Below are 19,085 nucleotides of genomic sequence, written 5' to 3' on the forward strand. Positions count from 1 at the left end.
CAACATGTGTAGTAACTGTTAAATGAGAAACTATTTTGTTCTGTAAGCCTTCATCTAAAGTGAGAATAGCAGCACAATTGAAGAGCATAGTCGATATCACTGAACTGTGTATGTAGAAATTATCTTTGGCTATGTATATTTTCACCAAAAAAAAAAAAGGTCGAGAAGGGAGAAGGTTGACATGTTGTGGGGTTGTTAACCAATGTCATAAAACAATATGTGTATTACTGTTTCATAAGAAACTATTTGTTCTGTAAGTCTTCACCTGAAGTACAATAAAAAAATTAAAAAAAACTCTTGCCCCTTCCCACTCACCCCCAAAACAAAAACAACAATAACAAAACTACTTTGTCCTAATATACTACCTGTCCAGCTTGGAGAGCATTTCATTTTTAGCATAATTCTCACAGTAGGAGTGTGACTATAAGGTAATAAAATTGATGAATAAGTTGGACCTTAGAAGATTATATATTTATTCTAACAATGATGCCACTGCATTAGGCACGTCCAGAATTCTCTAGAATCTCTCCTGAAATACACTTAAAACCACACAGAGAATAATTACACTTTGGCTTTTATCTAACAGAGCATTAACTCAGTTTAAAGAATTTATTCACAAATCTTGGCTCCAAGTGAATTTTGGCTGTTTGCAAAAACCAAGTGGTTAAAATTTACCTGGTTTTAATTATTAAAATTATTAAAAACTGCTTCCTTTTACTATTTTTAATGTAGCTACTAGAAAATTCAAAGTTATATAACGTGGAAATCATTCCACAAAAAAAAATCTGAAACCTGTCTGAACGATGGCAACATCATTAGAAAAAGCACAATAAGTTTTTTGTCCACTCTCAAGAAAACTATGTTTACTTAGCTTTTATTTGGTTGCTAATAAAAGATCTGTTTAAAAAACAAAATCACCAACAACAAAAAACTTGTTCTTCAATCAATCCAATTACCTTGCAGTCATATTATTGTCACCATTTCAACTTTATCGTTTCTCTTCATAAAAAAGAGACAAAAAAAAGGAGAGAACATGAAATACTTGGGGTGCATAAAGAGAGAATACCAGAATTTTAAAGGTTGGCCTGCCTATACAACAATATACTTGCCTGAAAAGCCTCTCAAAATCCATGTTCCCAAAAGTTAATCACTTAAAATGAAACCAGTCAGTGCACTACTTAAATGAATCTTCCAATAAATACTTTATGACAAAGAAGGCATTTTGTTCTTATTTTAAGAGGAGGGGTGGTGGGAGATTTTTTCCTGTATCTCTATTTTGTTTTTTTAAATCAAGTCAGTATCACTTTACATGACTGAGACATGAGCATTTTCTACAGTTTTAATTATCTGAAGCACATAACTAATGCAATACCAGACTTAAAAATCAGTACTTATTCTCCTTTTACTGTATAAGCCCAAAGCACTTAATGATTTATGAGGGTTCTAAACCTCAATTCAGAAAATGCCCCAGTTCTAGACCATAGTCTCAGAGGACATCTAGGTCAATTGGCATAAAATAGTTTATAAAGAAAATGCTCTACATCCTACTTTGCTGAGTCGCATCTGAGGTCTTAAAAGCTTGCAAGCAGCCACCTAAGAAACATCTATTGGTCCTATCCCATCCAAAGCAAAGGACAATGAATAAAACTAAAAACCCCCCAAAAAATATTAGCCCAAAGCATTAAAGAACCACTTGAACTACAGCCTCCACCAGCCTGAGCCCAGAAGAACTACATGGTGCCTGGCTACCACCACCAACCACTCTGACAGAGATCACAATAGAGAGTCCCAGACAGAGCGGGAGAAAAATGCAGAACAAAATTCAAATTCACACACACACACACAAAAAAAGACCAGACTTATACTGGCCTGATAGAGACTGAAGGAACCCCCAAGACTAGGGCCCCTGGACACCCTGCCAACTCAGAACTGAAGCTACTCTTGAGGCCCACTTTTCAGAAAAAGATTAGACAGGCCTATAAAACAAATAATAACACACGTGAGGAAAGTGCTTCTTAGTTCAATCAAATATACAAGAGCAAATGGGCAACTCCTGCCCAAAGGCAAGATGAGAAGGCAGGAAGGGACAGGCAAACTGAACGAATGGACACGGGAATCCTGGGGTGGAAAGGGGGAGAGTACTGTCACATTGCGGGGACTGCAACCAATGTCTCAAAACAATATGTGTATATATTTTTGTATGAGAAGCTAACTTGAGTTGTAAACTTTCACCTAATGCCCAATAAAAACTTTAAAAAAAAAAAAAAAATGTAAGTGCCCCAGTTCTAAATGACCTTACCCAACCACTCTCATTCCCAATTCTAACGGGCCTCAGCAGCAGTCCATCACAGGTGGTATGCCCACTTCCGCCTAACCTCACTATTCCCTCCACCTGACCACAAAAGAAAACTTTCAGGTATGCTACTTTTAAGTGCACAGTTAGTCTTGTCAGAAATTTAATTATGTCTGTATCTTAAAATATGCCTTTCTATTACTCGAGAGATTAAACGCATGCCATATTCTTCAGGCTGCCTCCCCCAACAAAACACACACACAGCCCTCAGGCTAAATAAATATCTAGTGGCTAAATAAATGTCAGCTGACAAAAGTCAATAAAATGGAATTCTGTACTCAAAATGTTTGTTCTTTATAAACTACAAACATCTATTTAGGTTATCATGTGTATTTGAGAATTTCTACATAGAAGATAAAGAATATACATTAAACAAGATTTTTGAAAAAAATTTACTTATTTAAAATAATTATCGATCATTAAAACTATGTTGATATATTTGGGACTTCAGTTATATAAACAGAGATTTCCTCCACAAAAGATAACTCATGATCTAACTCAAACCACTTTTGAAGCCTCAAAGTTCTATGTTTTTTACCTCTACTTTCAGCCAATTAAGGGGACTTGGTGGTACAGTGGTTAAAGCAATCGACTGCTAACCGAAACCACCAGCAGCTCCTCTGGAGAAAGATGTGGTAGTCTGCTTCTGCAGGGATTTACAGCCTTGGAAACCCAATGAAGTCGCTATGAGTCAGAATTGACTCGACGGCAGTGCGTTTGGTTTTTGGGTTTTCATACAACTACCTATACCTAAAAAAGTTATTTCACCAATCAACAGTAATTTCTTTCAAGAATTTAGCAGTCTTTGTGAAGTTCTTTAGGATTATTTTTCACAGCTAATACTAATACTTGTCTATATTCAATTTTTTCTCCACCTGAACTATATCTCTAACAAATTTTTTTTTTAAAGAACATCAATAATTTTACTTTAGATGCTGACAGAGCTTAGGTTACCAAAATACAGGAAACAGGATTCCCAGGTTCACGGCATAAAAACAAATATAAACCTTCAACTAAATCCTGATTTTCATATATTTACACTACAAGTTCTCCTTAAAATTCAACTCTTTGGAATCCAATAGGTCAAACAGCATTTTCTTTTCAGGCTATCTGAAACATCAAAAAATTCTAATACTAATAGTTTAGCACTTATTCCTAGATGAAAGGCTAACTCAAAAAACTTTTTAAATTGTGTGAGCCACTAAACATTATTCTTCTGACAAAACAGAATCAATAAATTTATTGGCAGAAATGTTTTAAGCTTTTTATTCAAAATGTACTTAAAGGAATATCACACCCTAAGATACCTAACGGAAGTATAAGGACTCTCCCTACCTTCCCTCACAAGAATTTTTGAGGCCTCTTCATATAAAAAACATAATCAAGATCAATTTGCATAAAGAGTCCTTTGAGTGGATAAAATATGGGAAATCTAGTGTATGATTGTTAAAATTATCTTTTAGTTAGAAGTCAAACTTAGCAGTGAAAGAACATCTAAAACGTATTTAGAAAAAGAAGCCTGATTCGCTCATTTAATAAATACAGAGCACAGATGACAACAGGTAGATCAAGTTTAGAAGTGTAATTAAATGCAGTAATCATTTTAAATAATGTCATTATAATAACCTGGACCTGTTCCACCTCACAGATGAATGAGTGCGGGAAAGGGAAAAAAAAAAACATCAGGAGAGCATGATTCATGTATTCTCTATTTAGTTGCCAGAGAATGCAAAATAAAACATTTAAAATTAAGTGGTACGTCTTACGGAACATGTTGTACTAAGTACAGACCCCTTAAAGATTAGTAAATTTACAGGGCCTATCAAGTGTATAGGACACACCTGAAAGCTCAATCTCCAATTTCTTCCTTTTTTTGGTTTTTTGTTTTAGTTTCCGATGGATTGAGGGGGAGGTTTGGGAGATTTCATAGCAAAAGGAATATTTTCAAAACATTTAAATATGAACATTTAATTTCTTCTTCGTGTTATTAAGAGTAAAGACAGACAGTTTCTTTCAAGATGACAAGCACAATTTTGTCAAAAATTAGTTGTCTCTTCAAGTAATTAGTTTTTCCATTAGTTTAATGATAGCCATTAAAAATTATACCAAATGATGAATCTTATACATATATATGTGTGTGTGTGTGTATATATATATATATAAAACTCCTCAAAGATTTTCCTCATTAAAGAATAACAGTATCCAGAATTTGCTTATACATATAAAATCAAAATATTTTTAAATACTTCAGGAGGGAAAAAAGACAAAGGGTTTCCCTCTTCTGTTTGTAGCTGGAGCATCATCAGCACTTCTACATGAAAGACTTTGGAGATAACAGAAGCTAAAGATTCTGATTTAAATGTTTTGATTAAATTGTTTCTGTGTATGTGTGCACCTATCCTACCTATATTAAATTATTTGTTTGCTTTGAAACTGAGTAAAATTAAGTTGTCCTCATATATATACTGAACCAGATGCAGAGCAAATTTTAGTTAAAAAAGTAACAGATAAAAAGACTTCTTTAAAAATTAATTTAACTCTTATTATATTTTAGTGTATCAACTCAAGTGGAATATTCAATAATTTTAGAAAGGGGAGATTTTATTTTCAAATAAAAAAATATAATTCTGACTCTATGTTTTTATTTGAATTTTCAGGACTATATATATGTATACATATTAAAGACCTTATTGTTCCATTAAGTCTATAGAACTATACTACGTATATATTACATTTATATATACTACAAATACATAAAGCAATTTATTTTAGCACATTTGGAGAAAATAAAATTACACACAAAAATTGTAAAATAAGTTTACCAAAATTTTATTTGTAAGTATTTGCAGACACTAGTGGTTTTACAAGTTCAGAAAATTAGCATTAATAGCAACCCGGAATCAATCAAACAATTCATGGAAAAACAGTCAATGAGTTCTCTCTTCTCACCTGGCCTGTCCAGTTGATATGTTCCATTCCTCTCGCTGACCAGTACTTCGTGATTTTGATTTGTCTTTGCAAACAGAATCAGGTTGTTTCAAAGTGCGTTTGGCTGGTGGAGACACGTGGCTATCACTTAAACTACCATCAACTTCTACTTTCTGAAAGACAAGATTAAAAATGTATGTTACTATCCCTATTAAAACACAGAGAATTCTTAATATTCTTGGATAACCAAGTACAATATTTATTCAAGCAGTTATTTACTGAGATGGACTGACACAGTGGCTGCAACAATGGGCTCAAGCACGGCACTGATTGTGAGGATGGCACAGGACCAGGCAGTGTTTCATTCTGTTGTACACAGGGTCGCTATGAGTTGGAACCGACCTGAGGGCACCTAACAACACAACAACTCAGCAGACAGAGCTAGGAAATATATGAATGTATATGCATACACATAAACACATATTTTACATAAACACACAAATGTGTACCTATTGCTATATCTGTGTATAAATAATTTTTAAAAATGAGTTTACACCAATGCTTCTAATGCTAGCTTTCAATGCTAGCCTTCCACCTGTTTTTAAGCCCTTCTCAGATAGTGAGAAACCTGCTTCCATGTATCTTCAATACATTTATTTCTTTGTTTATTCAACTAAATCATTTGCTCAATATAACCAATCTCTTAACCATTCCAAAATTCTCCTCCATCCATCACATTTCCATCATCCTCTCCCCAGCCCCATGTTCACAGAATCCAGGTAGGTCACTGTCTCTGCACAGCAACCTTCCTCCTCTGTACCTCCCGATTTCTCTTCTTTAGGAAAGATTTAATGTATATGCTAATATTTTATAATGTATTATTTGACATTAGAGATCAATGTTTTAAAATATATACAATCATTTTTAATATGCTACCCGTTATGGATTGAATTCATCCCTCAAAAATATGCTGAGGTCCTAATCCACGTACCTGTGAATGTGACTTTGGGGAAAGAGGGGTTTTTCTTTGCAGATGTGATCAGTTAAATTAACAAAGTCACACTGGAGTAGCGTAGGTCCTAATCCTAACCCCTTCTGAGTGATGTCTTATAAAAATGAAGAACAGACATGGAAACAGTCACACATGGGGGAAGACAGCCATCAATGCCAGGAATCGATGGCAGCCTCTAGAAACCAGGAAACAGGCATGGAACAGATCCTCTCTCAAAGTGTCCAGAAGGAATCAACACAGTCAATACCGTGATTTGTACTTCTAGCCTCCATAACTGAGAAAATAATTTTCTGTACTTTAAACCATTCATTTTGTGATAAGAACCAAAAACTAATTACCATCAAGTCAATTCCAACTCGTAGGAACCCAACAGAACAGAGTAGAACTGCCCCACAGGGTTTCCAAGCTGTAATCTTCTAGCTGTTCTCAAACAAGCATAAGAAATACTTAGAATGTATGTTCAAAAGGTATCCAAGTATAACCTATAGAACTAACATTTACTTACAAAAAAATTTTTCCCAAAAAGACCGTTTTCTAGTTTTGAGCTATAATACAATTTACCACGAACTAGTTTTAAAGCCACAAGCCACCTGATACTAAAAATCACAAAGGGAATGACAATTAGAAATTAAAACACCAGAGTGTCTACAATTAAGGATGATAAACATGTTAGTTGTATAACATACACCACCACTTACTAGGTTTCGAAGAAAAGCTGGTTACTACTTCCAAACTATCACCAGTAAATGGGTAGGGAAACCCATTTAATATGAAATTTAATCATGCAATAATACTTTATCAATTAAACATGATTACTATACTTAACAAATAAGTGCTTTTTAAAATGTGCTATTTCACTTCCCCAGGCCCTCACTGTCTCCAACCTCCTACCCTTTAACAGAGGAAACAACTGAAGCTCAGAGGTAATTCACATGATTAACAACTGAGTGAAAAAATTAAAGCATAAAACTAGAACTCTGATCCTTCCATTCCTAACATAGTTCTCTTTATACAGCTTAAAACAATCCATCCTAGAATATCAATGTTTAAGAATGCCTTAAAGGTCATCTAACCCAGCTACTCATCCAATACTTGATTACTTTCTACATTTGTTACTTCAAATGCGGACCCATAGCGTGGGCATCATCTGGAAGCTTGTTAGAAATGCAGAACCCCACACCAGACCTACTGAATCAGAAACCATTTTAACAAGATCCCCAGGTGATTCATATGCATATTCATATGCATATTAGAGTCTGAAAACCATATAGCATAAGTAGTCACTGAGGAAGCAACTTCCCATGTTCTAAGATAAGGTATAATGTGAATACAGAAACTAATAATTGTAAACTATCAATTTAAATAGCCCAGGCCAGCATTCCCCATTGCCATGGAGTCCATTCCACACCTAAACAAATCCTACCCCCATCCTTCAGACCCAAGTGAAGGCCCATTTCTTCCATGAAATCTTATCTGAACTGTCTAACCTAAATTGACCCTTCCCTCCTACTTGCTGCCACCTATTTTGGCCCTGATTACATTCAACTTAGCATTTATGTATTTACCATCGTTAAAGCGTCATGTCCAAGTCTTGAAATTCTAGCAAGATTTTAAGCTCTTTAATTTAAACTCTTTTAATTCAACACAATTGTTTTTGTGTGCTGCTGAGTCAATTCCGACTCATAGCAACCCTACAGGACAAAGGAGGACTGCCCCATAGGGTTTCTAGGCTGAAATCTTTATGGAAGTAGACTGCCAGGTCTTTTCTCCTGTGGAGTGGCTGGTGGGTTTGAACCACCATACCAAGCAAAAATAACAAGCAAGACTTCCCCAAGCTTGTTCATAAATTATTAATAAGAATTATTAGAGGAAACAAAGAGGAGTTCATGGTCAAATAAGTTTAGGAAACAATGAGGTCCAAGTTTATTTGCTGCAGGGCTTCTAAGAACTTCTAATATGAACTTCTATTTCTATGTTTATATGCTGTCTAAATCTTTGTTCACAAAGCATCTGTAGGTACTGAAATTCCACAGATACACTCTGGAAACAAGTACAAAGATGAAAGTACAAGACAAAAATGTAGTAAATTATTTTAGGTCTAGTAATTTTTAAAATATAGTAAATTATTTTAAGTCTAGCAATTCGGAGTATACAACTCTTTGACTATCAATTTAAATTAGTCTGTATGTTTATTTACTGACCATTTTCATATGCTATTGGCTTTTTTCCAGTCAAGAGTGTCTCTCAATGTGTTGTCCGCATATCACCTGACTCAGAAATCACTTGTATTTCTCATTAAAGAAACACACCCTACTAAACTAGGATCTCTGGAAACAGGACATTTTTTAATGGGGGCCTCCAAATGATTCTTCGTACACAAAAGTTTGAGGACCTCTGGCATACATTTTAATTATATATAAAATATATACCATCCTAACTGTCGCCTTACACTGTAGTGTTTATCTTATCATGGTAGGGTTTCAATCATAACTTGGCTCTATGCTAGAGACCTCAGAATAAACAGCATTACAGAAGACTCGTTTCCTCCAAATAAATCTAGGGATTTAAGTAAAGCAACAGCCAAAATGTGCATAGGTACAAAGTAATTACTTCAGCACCATTTAAGTAACTTCAAGCTTTGGGAAAGCTTTTACTTACAAACCTGATACTAGTAACTCACCTTTAAAAGGATAATCGTAATGCTTAACTTTTTCATCTTCAAAGTATTTTACTAGCTAATTATAACCTAACCCTCTGAGGGAACGCATTACTGGTTTCATGACAAATATATTTAAGAGAGATTATGCAATCTACCTACAGCCATTAAGCAATCTGTGTCAGAGAGATTACAATCCATGAGTAAGAAAGGCATCACAGACTAAGGGAATAATTTCATTCAACAAAGACTTACTGAGAACCTACTGTGTACATGGAGTCCCTGGGTGATGTACATAGTTAACGTGCCAGGCTGTTAACCTACGTAAGATATTTGGGGGGTGGAGGGAGAAGACCTTATTGAAGTCAATACACAATCTATTGAGTTGACAGCCACAACTATGATACATGTCATTTTATAGTAAGGAACTAGTTACAGGGAAGTAAGTAAGCGAATATGCTTAATATGACATTTACCATAGTTGTGACTGTCAATCAAATAGACTGTGTATTGAGTTCAATAAAGTCTTATTCCTTTTTTACAACCCACCCCCCCGTAACTTGTGTACACAGTACCACCAGTGGCTGTGGAGTCAATACCTACTCATGGCAACGCCATGTCCATCACAGTAAAACTGTTCTCTACAGGGTTTTCAACAGCTGATCTTCTGGAAGTAGACTGCCAGGCCTTTCTTCCAAGGCACCTCTCAATGGAAGTACTATAACAGAAGTGCCCACCGTCCGTCAGTTTGCCATACAGTGGTTGGTATGATACTGGAAGCTATGCCACCAGTGTTTCAAATACCAGCAGGGTCACCCATGGTGGAGAGATTTCAGCACAGCTTCCAGAATCAGGGAGAACAGGAAGAAAGATCTGACAATCTACTTCCAAAAATCAGCCAATGAAAACATGAAAGATAACAACAGAACATTTTCTGATACAGTGTTGGAAGATGAGCCCTTCAGACTGGAAACCAAAAAAACCAAACCCATTGCCACTGAGTCGATTCTGACTCACAGAGACCCTACAGGACACAGTAGAACTGCCCCATAGGGTTTCCAAGGAGCGACTGGTGGATTCAAACTACCAACCTTTTGATTAGCAGCCACAGCTCTTAACCACTGTGCCAGCTGAGCTTCTTCAGATTGGAAGGCATTCAAAATATGACTGGGGTAGAGCTGCCTCCTCAAAGCAGAGTCGACTTTAACGACCAGGATGGAGTAAAGCTTTGGGGACCTTAGTTTGCTGTGTGTCACGACTCAAAATGAAAAGTAACAACTGCAAACATCCATTAGTAATCCAAACGTAGAACATATGAAATATGAAACAAAGAAAATTAGAAGTCATCAAAAAGAAATGGAATGCTTAACGATCAATATCTAGGTGTTAGTGAGCTGAAATGGGCTGGCACTGGCCATTCTGGATCCAACAATCATATGGTCTACTATATCAGTAATGACAAAATTGAAGCATTGCATTCATTGGTAAAAAGAACATTTTGAGATCTACCCTGTCAGTGATACATTAATATCCATATGCCTACAAAGGAGACCAGTTACTATTACTATTATTCAAATCTACACACCAACTACAAATACCAAAGATGAAGAAACTCAAGATTTTTATGAACTACTACAGTCTGAAATTTATCAAACGTGCAATCAAAACGCATTGATAATTACTAGTGACTGGAATCCAAAAGTTAGAAACAAAGAAGAAGGATCAGTAGATGGAAAATACAGCCTTGGAGACAGAAACAAATACGGAGATCGTATAGTAGAATTTGGCAAAACCAATGACTTATCCCTTGGAAAAACCTCTTTTCAACAACAAAATCGATGACCATACATGTGGACCTCACCAGATGGATTACACAGGAATCAAATAGACTACATCTGTAAAGGCAATGGAGAAGCTCAATATCATCAGTCAAGACAAAGCCAGGGGCCAACTGCAGAACAAACTACCAACTGCTCACGAGCAAATTCAAATTGAAGCTGAAGAAAATCAAAGCAAGCCCAAGAGAGTCAAAGTACAACCTTGAACACATTCCTCCTGAACTCAGAGCCTATTTCAAGAATAGCTCTGACACGCTGAACACTAACGACAGAAGACCAGAGGAGTTGTGGGAAGGCATAAAGGACATCATACATGAAGAAAATGAAAGATCATTATAAAGACAGAAAAGGAAGGGACCAGAATGGATGTCAGAAGAGACTCTGAAATGTGCTCTTAAGCTCAGAGTAGCTAAAGCGAACAGAAGAAATGCTGAAGTAAGAGATGAACAGAAGATTTCAAAGAGAAGTTGAAGACAAGGTAAAGTATTATGAAACATGCAAACACCTGGACTTAGAAAATCAAAAGGGAAGAACATTATTAGCATTTCTCAAGGTGAAACTGAAGAGAAAATTCAAGCCTCAAGCTGCATTACTGAAAGACTGTAGATGCAAAAATTGAACGACACAAGAAGCATCCAAAGAAGATAGAATACATGGAGTCACTGTACCAAAAAGAACTGGTCAATGTTCAACCATTTCAGGAGACAGCATCTGATCAAGAACCACTGGTACTAAAGAAAGAAGTTCAAGCAGCACTGAAGAAACTGGCTAAAAACAAGGCACCAGGAATTGAAGGAATACCAACTGAGATGCTTCACAAAAGAATGCAATGCTGGAATACTTACTTATCGATATAAAGAAATTTGGAAGACGGCTACCTGGCCAACTGATTGGAGGATTGTGCCCACTCCAAAGAGAGACAATCAAATGGAATGTGGAAATTATCAAACAATATCATTAATATCACATTAGCAAAATTTTGCTGAAAATTAATTCAAAAATGAATGCAGCCATACACAGAAATTCAGAGTACCAGAAAGTCAAGCTGGATTCACAATAGGACGTGGAATGAGGAATACCCCTGCTGATGGGAGATGGATCTTGGCTGAAAGCAGAGAATACCAGAAAGATGTTTACCTGTGTTTTATTGACTATGCAAAAGCATTCTACTGTGTAAATTATAAGAAATTATGGATAACAATATGAAGAACAGGAATTCCAGAACCTTAATTGTACCTATGCAGAACCTGTACATGGATCAAGAGGCAGTCATTCAAACAGAACAAAAGGATAATGCGTGGTTTAAAATTGGAAAAGGTGTGAGGCAGGATTTATTCTTACTTATTCAAACCATATGCTGAACAAATACTATGATAAGCTAGACTATATAAAAAAAAAATGTGGCATCAGGATTGCAAGAAGATTCATTAACAATCTGTGATATGCAGATGACACAACCCTCCTTGCTGAAAATGAAGATGACTTGAAGCACTTACTGATGAAGATAAATGACTATAGCCTTCAGTATGGATTATGCCGGAACATGAAGAAAATGAAAATTCTCACAACTGGACTAATAAACAACATCATGATAAACAACAAAAAAACTGAAGTGGTCAACAATTTCATTCTACTTGATCAACAATCAATGTCCGTGGAAGTACCAGTCAAAAAAAAAAATCAGGTGGTGGGGCCAAGATGGCGGAGTAGTCAGATGCTTCCTGTGGTCCCTTCTACAGCAAAGACCCAAAAAAACAAGTGACTTGATTATATATGACAATTTAGGAGCCCTGAACATCAAAGGATAAGTTGAGGAATCAGACTGAGCAGCAGGGAGAGGGAGGGACGACAGTTCAGAAGCAGCGAGGACTTGCCAGACCTGACCTGGTGGCAACCAGCACCCTGCAAGCCAGATCAACCGATGTGCGTGGTGAGGAAAGCAATGGTGCTCAGGACGCGTTTTCCACATCAGAGAGACCGAGCAGCGGAGAGTCTAATCTAGCCTCCAGAACCACTGAAAAGTGACACTCAATCGGCAAAAGATTAACTACACGCGTCTAACCTACCAAGTGGATCAAAAAACAACCTCTCTGGGAAGAACCTCTCTCCCGTTTACCTACCCCCTCCCCACTCTGCACCAGGTCCCAGGGCAGCTTCAGCAATTGCCACGTCCCCTGTGCAGGATACAAGGAACTGTCACACGCCCTGAGCCACTCTCCCGGCCTTGGAAAGGGAATAAATTAACAAACAGGAAAAAACAATCTGCCAGCAACCCTAAGCCAGGAACTCACAGCACCTCATCTGCCTAGGCAGAGGAATAAAGGGCCCATGGACTCTGAATGCCTTTCACCCCTGCATAGGTATGTGTGGGCCCATTTCAACAGCAAAGGCCCTAACTAGCAGAGTACAACAGGGTATATACCTGAAGCCTAACTTCAATTGTATCAGCTATATGGTAGAGTCGCAAGTTCGTGACATTTGACACCGCTCTGCCCATTAAGCAGGGTCCTCACCTACCCACATCAGGAGCCTGAGGACTGCTGGCTCCACCCATGCCACCTGCAAAAGAGGTCCAAGAATAACTGGTGCCTCCCAGTCCTTACAGCCGACAGCACTGGATGCCCCCAGTCCAGCTGCAAACCCCACCCACCTACACACTCCAGGGAACAGGGATGTACTTTTCTCCCAGACATTCAGGGGCAGCCGTCAGTCCCCTGCTTGCTCAGCCCATGACCCCCTAATGTGGCCAGATACCTGTGCCTACTCCAGTCACCCCGCCTGTCTAAGACTGTACGTCAGAGCCTACACCACACACTTGGTGACCGACTACCTGGACACCTGAGCTGAATCCATACAAGAAAAGCAAATGGACTCCTGGGATCACATACCTAGTAACAGATCTAACCACCTGGTGACAGGATGTTAGAGCTTCAAAGGTGCCAATAATCAAACTAGCTCACACAAGCAGCCTATTTGGGTAAAGCAAAACAAGAAGCTAAGACACAATAAGCAAACATAAAATAAATAAATATAATAACTTATTGATGCCTCAGAAACAACACTCAATATCAAATCACATAAACAGGCAGGCCATGATGGCTTCAGCAAGATCAGAAAACAAAGAATCAAGAAACATTCTGCTGGAGGATATTTCTTGGAGTTATCGAAGTAGAATACAAAAGATTAATGTACAAAACTCTTCAAGAGATCAAGGAGATTAGGCAAACCCAGAACAAGCCAAGCAACACACAGACAAAACAACAGAGGAACTTAAGATTAGAGAAATGCACAATGACAAATCTAACAGGCTGCAAGAATCCATAGAGAGACAGTAAACAGAAATCCAAAAGATTAACAATAAAATTTCAGAATTGGACAGCTCAATAGAAAATCACAGGAGCAGAACTGAGGCAATGGAAGTCAGGATTAGTGAGACTGAATATAAAACACTTGACCCCAACTTATATTAGGAAAAATCAAATAAAAGAATTTTAAAAAATGAAGAAACCCTAAGAATTATATGGGAATCTATCAAGAGGAATAACCTACAAGTGACTGGAGTACCAGAATAGGGGGGATTAAAAGAAAATAGACCAAGAATTGCTGAAGATTTGTTGGGAGAAAACTTCCTTGGTATCGCGAAAGATGACAAGATATCTATCCAAGATGCTCACTGAACCTCACACAAGATAGATCCCAAAAGAAAGTCATCAAGACATATAATCAAACTTGCCAAAACCAAAGACAAAGGGAGAATTGTAAGACCAGCTAGGGATAAACAAAAAGTTATCTACGAAGAAGAGCCAACAAGACTAAGCTCTGACTATTCCTCAGACACCATGCAGGCAAAAAGGCAATGGGATGACATATATAAAGCCTTGAAGGAAAAAAATTGCCAGCCAAGAATTATATATCCAGCAAAACTGTCTCTCAAATATGATGGCAAAATTAGGGCATTTCCAGATAAACAGAAGTTTAGGGAATTTGCAAAAACAAAATAAAAATTACAAGAAATACTAAAGGGAGTCCTCTGGTTAGAAAATCAGTAACATCAGATAACAACCCAAGACCAGAACACAGGATGGAGTGACCAGATATTAACCCAGATAGCAAAGTTGTAAAAATAAATTGAAGCTAAAACACTGAAAATAGGGAAACAGAGATGTCAATATGTAAAAGATGACAACATTAACACAAAAAAGAGGGACTAAAAAATGTAGTCACCGATCTTTCATATGGAGAGGAAGTCAAGGCGATAAAAAGAAATAAACAAGTGGTTTAAATGTAGAAAAACAGGGGTAAATATTAAGGTAACCACAAAGGAAACTAACAATCTCTACACATCAAAATAAACAAAAAAAAAAATAAAGACTCAGTAAATACAAAATCAACAACAATGAAAAAGATGAAAAGAAAACGGATAAAAAATGACTCAGTGCACAAAATTAAGTGTAACAAAAAAACTGTCAACACCACAAAAAAAAAAAAGACATCAAAATGACAGCACTAAACTCATACCTATCAATAATTACACTGACTGTAAATGGACTAAATGCATCAATAAAGAGACAGAGAGTGGCAGAATGGATTAAAAAACATGATCCATCTATATGCTGCCTACAAGAGACACACCTTAGGCTTAAAGACACAAATGAACTAAAGCTCAAAGGATGGAAAAAATATATATCAAGCAAACAACTCTCAAAAAAGAGCAGGAGTGGCAAATACAAATCTCTGACAAAATAGACTTTAAAGTAAAATCCATCACAAAGGATAAGGAAGGACACTATATAATCATTAAAGGGTCAATACACCAGGAGGACATAACCATAATAAATACTTACGCATCCAACGACAGGCTCCAAAATACATAAAACACACTCTAACAGCATTGGAAAGAGAAATACACAACTCCACAATAATAGTAGGAGACTTCAATAAACCACTTTCGGCAAAGGACAGAACATTCAGAAAAAAGCTCAATAAAGACACGGAAGATCTAAATGCCACAATCAACCAACTTGATGTCATAGGCATATACAGAACACTCCACCCAACAGCAGCCAAGTATACTTTCTTTTCCAATGCACATGGAACATTCTCCAGAATAGACCACATATTAGGCCATAAAGCAAGCCATAAAAGAATCCAAAGCATCGAAATATTACAAAGCATCGTTTCTGACCATAAAGCCATAAATGTAGAAATCAATAATGGAAAAAAAATCAAACACATGGAAACTGAATAAAACTTGCTCAAAAACTATGGGGTTATAGAAGAAATTAAGGATGGAATAAAGAAATTCACAGAATCAAATGAGAATGAAAACACAGCCTACCAGAACCATTGGGACACAGCAAAAAGAAGAAAGGGCCAAAATCGAAAAATTAACTCTCCAACTCAAACAAACAGAAAGAGAGTATCAAAAGAAGAAAGTAAATAATAAAAGTTACAGCGGACTTAAATGAAATAGAAAAACAACTGAAAGAGTTAATAAGACCAAAAGCTGGTTCTTTGAAAAGATGAACAAAATCGATAAACCACTGGCCAACCTACAAAAGAAAAACAGGAGAGGAAGCAAATAAACCAAATAAGAAGTGAGATGGGTGATATCACAACAGACCCAACTGAAATTAAAAGAATCGTAACAGAATACTATGAAAACTGTACTCTAACCAATTTGAAAACCTAGAGGAAATGGACAAATTTCTAGAAACACACTACCTACCTAAACTAACACAAACAAAGGTAGAAAGACTAAATAAACCCATAACAAAAGAAGACATTGAAAAGGTAATTAAAAAACTCCTACCAAAACAAAACTCTGGCCCAAACGGTTTCACTGGAGAATTCCACCAAACTTTCAGAGAAGAGTTAACACCACTACTACTAAAGGTATTTCAGAGCATAGAAAAGGATGGAATATCCTGAACTCTCATTCTATGAAGCCAGCATAACTCTGATACCAAAACCAGGTAAAGACATCACAAGATACGAGGGATGGGAGGGGTGGGGGGGGAATACTAAACAGACAATAGATAAGTGGTAACTTTGGTGAAGGGTAAGACAGTACACGATACTGGGGAAGCCAGCACAACCTGTACAAGGCAAGGTCATGGAAGCTCCCCTAGACACATCCAAATTCCCTGAGGGACTGAATGGCTGGGCGGAGGGCTGTGGAGACCATGGTGTCGGGGAACATCTAGCTCAACTGGCATAACACAGTTGATAAAGGCAGTGTTCTACATTCTACCTTTGTAAGTAGCGTCTGGGGTCTTAAAAGCCTGTAAGCAGCCATCTAAGATACGCCACTGGTCTCATCCCTTCGGAAGCAAGGGAGAATGAAGAAAACAGGATACAAAGAAAAGATCAGTCCAAAGGACTAATGGACCACAGCTACCAAGGCCTCCACCAGACTGAGTACAGTACAGCTAGATGGTGCCCAGCTACCACCACTGACTGCTCTGACTGGAATCACAACAGAGGGTCCTGAACAGAGCTGGAGAAGGATGTAGAACAAAATTCTAACACACACAAAAAAAGACCAGATTTACTGGCCTAAAGGAGACTGGAGAAACCTTGAGAATACGGCCCCAGGCCACCCGTTTAGCTTAGTGGTGAAGTCACTCCCAAGGTTCACTGTTCAGCCGGGGAGTGGACAGCCCCATAAAACAAAACGGGACTAATGAGGCACAGCAGTCCAGGGACAAGAACTAGAAGGCAGAAAGGACAGGAAAGCTGGTGATAGGGAACCCAAGGTTGAGTAAGGACAGTGTTGACATGTAGTAGGGTTCTTAACCATTGTCATGGAGCAATATGTGTACTAACTGTTTAATGAGAAACTATTTTATTCTGTAAGCCTTCATCTAAAGTGAGAACAGCAGCACAACTGGAAGAACATGATCGATGTCACTGAATTGTACATGTAGACATGTTTGAAATGGTGTATCTTTAACTATGTATATTTTCACACACACACAAAAAAAAAGGTCCTCCAAGGCCAAGAAGGGAGTGTGTTGACATGTCGTGGGGTTGTTAACCAATGTCATAAAACAATATGTGTACTGACTGTTCAATGAGAAAATATTTGTTCTGTAAACCTTCACCTAAAGTACAATTTAAAAAAAAGTTTTTAAAAAAAGACACCACAAGAAAAGAAAATTACAGACCACTATCCCTCATGAACATCGATGCAAAAATCCTCAACAAAATTCTAGCCAAAAGAACTCAACAAAATATCAAAAAATTAATTCACCATGATCAAGTGGGATTCATACTAGGTATGCAGGGATGGTTCAACATTAGAAAAACAATCAATGTAATCCATCACATAAATAAAACAAAAGACAAGTAGCACATGATCTTATCAATCACTGCAGAAAAGGCATTCGACAAAGGCCAACACCCATTTATGACAAAAAAAAAAAAAACTCTCAACAAAATAGGAATAGAAGGGAAATTCCTCAATATAATAAAGGACGTTTATACAAAGCCAAAAGTCAACATCATCCTAAATGGAGAGAATCTGAAAGCATTCCCCTCGAGAACGGGAACCAGACAAGGATGCCCTTTATCACCACTCTTATTCAACATTGTGCTACAGGTCCTAGTCAGAGCAATCAGGCTGGAAAAAGAAATAAAGGGCATCCAAATTGGTAAGAAGAAGTCAAAGTATCTCTATTTGCAGATGATATGATCTTACACACAGAAACCCGAAGATTCCACAAGAAAACTACTGGAACTAACAGATTTCAGCAAAGTGTCAGGATACAAGATAAACATACAAAAATCAGTTGGATTCCTCTACATCAAGAAAAAGAACTTCTAAGAGGAAATCACCAAATCAAAATCATTTACAAGACCTCCAAGAAGATAAAATACTTAGGAATAAATCTAACCAGAGATGTAAAAGACCTATACAAAGAAAAGTACAAGACACTACTGCAAGAAACCAAAAGAGACCTACATAATTGGAAAAACATACCTTGCTCATGGGTAGGAAGACTCAACATTGTGAAAATGTCTATTCTACCCAAAGTGATCTACAGATACAATGCAATCCTGATCCAAATTCCAACGGCACTTTTTAATGAGATGGAGAAACAATTCACCAACTTCATATGTAAAGGGAAAAGACCCCAAATAAGTAAAGCATTACTCAAGAAGAACAAAGTGGGAGGCCTCACACTGATTTTAGAACCCATTATACTGCCACGGTAGTCAAAACAGCCTGGTACTGGTACACCAACAGATACATAGACCAATGGAACAGAATTGAGAATCCAGATGTAAATTCAT

The 19,085-nt window shown here is 37.2% G+C and overlaps 1 protein-coding gene across 4 annotated transcripts in view; it reads right to left on the bottom strand.

Annotated features, from left to right (window-relative positions):
• The window catches only part of ATAD2B (ATPase family AAA domain containing 2B), a 194,784-nt gene that overhangs the window by 151,479 nt on the left and 24,220 nt on the right, over positions 1-19,085 (bottom strand). For all 4 annotated transcript variants that reach the window (XR_002824315.1, XM_004377559.2, XM_004377558.2 and 1 more), the window contains exon 2: positions 5,303-5,454. Coding sequence is in view for 3 of the 4 variants with exons in the window: in XM_004377559.2 (XP_004377616.1) it covers positions 5,303-5,454 (152 nt within the window). In the remaining variant the exon portion in view is untranslated. The remainder of the gene's footprint in view (positions 1-5,302; positions 5,455-19,085) is intronic.

Source organism: Trichechus manatus, unplaced genomic scaffold (assembly GCF_000243295.1).
Source record: "Trichechus manatus latirostris isolate Lorelei unplaced genomic scaffold, TriManLat1.0 scaffold00052, whole genome shotgun sequence".
Classification (NCBI taxonomy): domain Eukaryota; kingdom Metazoa; phylum Chordata; class Mammalia; order Sirenia; family Trichechidae; genus Trichechus; species Trichechus manatus.